Source organism: Penaeus japonicus, unplaced genomic scaffold (genome assembly GCF_977035675.1).
Source record: "Penaeus japonicus unplaced genomic scaffold, GWHDUDI00000001_assembly GWHDUDI00000028, whole genome shotgun sequence".
NCBI lineage: Eukaryota > Metazoa > Arthropoda > Malacostraca > Decapoda > Penaeidae > Penaeus > Penaeus japonicus.
Window position 1 is genome coordinate 19923197 of NW_028234430.1, and position 5000 is coordinate 19928196.

The window sequence follows — 5000 nt, forward strand, 5'->3', positions numbered from 1 at the left end:
GATGTAATAAAGCAATCTAATTAAAATTCTTCCCCTTGTTGTTCCCCAGACGAGGCCCCATCTCCCCCTGTCATCACTGGGACCCAGGAATTGTATGAGGATGGTGACATCATCAAGCTCAGGTGCCAGCCAGAAAGCATCCCTGTGTCTGGCCCTTCCCCTTCCATCATGTGGTTTATCCAGGGACGCCCAGTGAGTATCTTTCCCCTATGCCATGCTGCCCACTTTTATGGCTTTGTCAGAATATGATTGAATTTAGGCTATTTTTTTTCATTTGAAAAGTGTTTGCTAAATCTACGGTGTCAACAAGCCATATTTCAGTTACTCACTAAATTTGTTGAATATATCCTCCACAAATGTAAAAGGAAACAAAATTAATGTAATATTTGCTATTATTTCACACTGCTATTTATTCATTCGTTTCCTTTGCATTGTCTTCATTATCACTGTTTTCTTTATTTTTCTTCTCTCATCCTCTTGCACACCTCCTTTACTGAAATATACCTCTTCCATCCTTTTTGACCAGGCGAGGCGAGAATATGTCTTTCCCTACAGAGAAGACACGTATTCGGAGGAATCTGGAAAAATTCTTGAGGTCCCAGCTGCACAGGTCAGTTTCTCACCATATATCTTTGCAGATAAACTGCGTCGTATTTATCATTTACCATAATTTTTATTTCCTTATCAATTTGTTTTGAATAATTTCATTTTTTATTATATCTGATTATGAGTTGTGTCTAGTGTTTTGATAATGTTTTAAGGCTGTGTCTGAATGAATCTGAGCCTGAATGATATTGTATTTTATAAACATAACCATATATCAAATATAACTAAAGACACCAGCATTTGAAAAAAAAAAAAAAAAAAAAAAAACATACTTTATACACATAAAACCTTTTATCATCTACCATTGTTATCGAATGCCTGGCGAAGTGCATTCCCGTGTCTATTAATTATACACGAATAAAAAGCGAATTCTAACCATTGAGCAACATTTAATTATCGATGACAGTTTGACGAGTAGGGGCTGTTATTAACGAGAGTGGCGGACGGGAACGTAGTGTGCAAGGGCTGTCACAGACTAAACAAAATTAGTTATTGGTAGACTTTTTTTTCTCCATCGTTTTGTTATACATTAGCTATAAGATTATATAAAATCACTGTTATTTCCGTAATTAGCATATGCATTCAATATCAAAATATAGATTGTCTCCAGGGTGATAAATGGGCTGATAACAGTAACAATATAAGTAATGATACCCGTGAGGATTATGATAGCAAAAACAACAAAACTGAAGATAATGATACTGATAGTACTTGCAATAATAATTTTCTAACAAGAGTAATTATTATAGAAAATATAACAATAGCATCCATAATGGTAATAATAGTAACAATGATAATGACAATGATGATAATAAAGATATTGTTGATAGTAATGAGGATAATGATAATTATAATGTTAATGATGATAACAAAAATTATAATGATATCAATAGAAGTCATAACAAATATAACAAATATAATTACGATGATAACGATAATGATAATGTTATAATGGCAAGAATAATGATAATCGCAATAAAAAGAAAAAAAAAGAAAAAAAAAAAGGTAATGATTTTGATTGTTAAAACAACGATAAGGAGGAAGACAAGTAGTGTGAATAATGTTATTGTTAATGATGATAATATTGGTTAATTTCTATGCGTATTTTCATCACTATAACCTATCTAATTATCATAAGTATTATCATTGTCACAATATTAATTATCAATATCATTATTATGACATTTACTATTATTAATAATATCCTCATCATAATCATCATAACTATTATTATGATTATCATCAATATCATTTACATTTTTAATATCATTATTATTATTGTTATTATTGTTATTATTATTATTATCATTATTATTATTGGTATTATTATCATTATTATTATTATTATTATTATTATTATTATTATTATTATTATTATTATTATTATTATTATTATTATTATTATTATTATTATCATTATTATTATTTATTTTTGATTATTACTATTATTATAATAATTATTATTATCATTATTATTATTATTACTATCATTATTATTATTGTTATAATGATTGGTATCATTATTGTTACTATTATTTCTATCATTATTATTATTATCATTATTATTATTATTATCATCATAATTATTATTATCATCAATACTTTTGTGTTTATTGTACCGTCGTTATCATCATCAAGATTATTATTATTATTATCATTATCTTTGTTATCATTATCATCATTATTGCTATTCCCACAAGCATTGTCTTTTATATTATTGCTATCATTATTATTTATATCATAATTAGTTTTGCTATGTTCATCATTGATATTATTACAGTTATTATCATTAGTAGTAGTATTCTTTGTGCCACTAATATCACTATCATAATTGTTATCGTTATTATAATCATCATCATTATCATAATTATCATTATCCTTATCATCACAATTAATATGATTTTTGTTATTATTATGATTACCGTTATTATCAATAATTATCATTATTATCATAATAATTATTCTTCTCAATAATTATTTTTTCTTATCATTTGTACTATAATTACTACTAGTACTATAATTATTATTATAATTTATATCAATATCTTATCAGTAATATCCTCATTAGTATTATCATGATTGCAATTATCATCATTATCATCATTTGTTTTATTCTATCCATTATTAGCAGTATCATCAATATCACCAATATCATTATCATCAATATCATAATTATTAATATTCTAAACATTAACATTTTATAATTTTCATTGTCATTACTATCATTATTATTGTTATCATTACTGATGTTATCATTATTATCATTATCATTTCCATTACTATAATCAGGATGATGATGATGATTTTTTTTTTTCACATTGCCATTGTTGTTTTCACAAGTACTATTCTAATTACTATCACAATCACTTTAATTTTTGTTGTTATCTTTATCATCTATATCAATATATATATTTTTTTATACTTACCTTCAATATTATCATCATTATCATTGTTATTACTATAATCGTTATTATTGTTATAATTATCATCATTATTATTGATATTACTGTTATCATTACCATTATCATTTTACCATACGTTATCAATTGCAGTAGTATCATTATGATTATCCTCATCATTATTATTATTACCATAATCCTCATTGTTATCATCCTATCACATTTATCATATTTCATCCTCACCGTTGGTACTTTTATCATTCCATTTTCTTTTTATCGTTATCAACCCTATTAGGCATCCTTTTCTATGATAATCATCATCCTTATCCTTATCATCTTTATCATTGATATCTTCACTATTATCAAATAATTCTATTGTTGTGGTTATAGTTATCATCATCATTATTGTTCTCTTGTTGTAATTATCATTACCTTATGATCATTAGCTATGTCTTTCTTATTACTATCATCGTTATTATCATTGTTGTTTTTTGTAACTATCATCATTATCATTATTGCTGTTGTTGTCACTATTAACACCTTTTTCATTGCCATCATTACTATTATTGTTATCAGTGTAATCATTGTTGTTATAGTTGTTACTATTATGATTATTGTCCTTATAATTTCCATTGTTGTTTCTATTCTGAATTTTACACTTACTTTTTTATCATGAGCATTAGTATCGTTACCATTATTATTATCTTTAATAATATCATTGTCACGATTATAATTATTTTCATGATTTTTGTTTTGACGATTTTCCATATTATCTACATTAGCATTATCAACATAATAACAATACTAGCCAAGATAATGAAAACAACATAAACAAGATCCGAAGCGGTGTTGGCAGTAAGTCAAACCCCTAATTTCAAAATAAATAGAGGCAGCGCGAGAGAAAGGGGAACAGAGACGTCCTTAGCCAATAACAACCTCTAAATGCTGTCGTCCATCTTTGTGATTGGCTGTCGGAATTCGGTGGGCGGAGCGGAGATGAGACCAAGGCTGTCCTTTGTCCCACTGAAGTGGATTTATATCTACGCAACAAATTTCCCACCTGAAGAAAGAGACTCAAGGACCGGTGGCGGAGGCGGACGAATTGGTTTAAGACGTTTGGCGGAGAAAACACAAGCGGTGGAAAGGACTCAGAGCTGTGCATAAACAGTAGTGCATGTACATATATGAACATATATACACACATTCACACACACACACACACATACACACACAAATATATATGCATATATATATATATATATATATATATATATATATATAAATATATATAAATAATAATTATTTATATAAATACATATATATTAAATATAACATATATATATATATATATATAGATATATATATATATAAATCTATATAAATATATAAATAAAATATAAGTATGTAATATATATTATCAAAATTTAAACATATATAAATATAATAAAAATATTAAATATATATTTAAAAATAACATAAATAATATATATTATATAAATCTATAATATAAATATCTAAAATATATCAAAGTTATATATATATAAAAATATATATATATAAATATATAAAATATATATATATATATATATATATAAATAAATATGATATCAAACATATATACGTGAAGTAAATAAAATAAAAATCAATAGTAAAAATATAATAATAAAATATAAATATATATATAATATATATATATAATGTGTGTGTTTATATATATATATATATAATAAATCATATAAATAATATAATCTATATATATATATAATAAAAAACAATTTAATATAACTTCATGTATACAACCAAAAAATGTATAAGTTATATATATAAATATAAATATATATATTGATATTTAAAATAAAATTAATATATAAATATAATGCACCTACAAAAATAAATAAAAATATATATAATAAAAAAAAATAATATATATATACATACCACTATATATAAAAATAACAATATAAATATATAACAAAATATAAATCTATTTATGAA

General features: G+C 24.4%; 1 protein-coding gene across 1 annotated transcript in view; it reads left to right on the forward strand.

The window, feature by feature from the left end:
- The window catches only part of LOC122252794 (uncharacterized), a 114365-nt gene that overhangs the window by 96183 nt on the left and 13182 nt on the right, over nt 1-5000 (forward strand). The window contains exons 3-4 of the mRNA XM_086553786.1: nt 50-192; nt 527-610. Of these exons, the coding sequence (XP_086409912.1) occupies nt 50-192; nt 527-610 (227 nt within the window). The remainder of the gene's footprint in view (nt 1-49; nt 193-526; nt 611-5000) is intronic.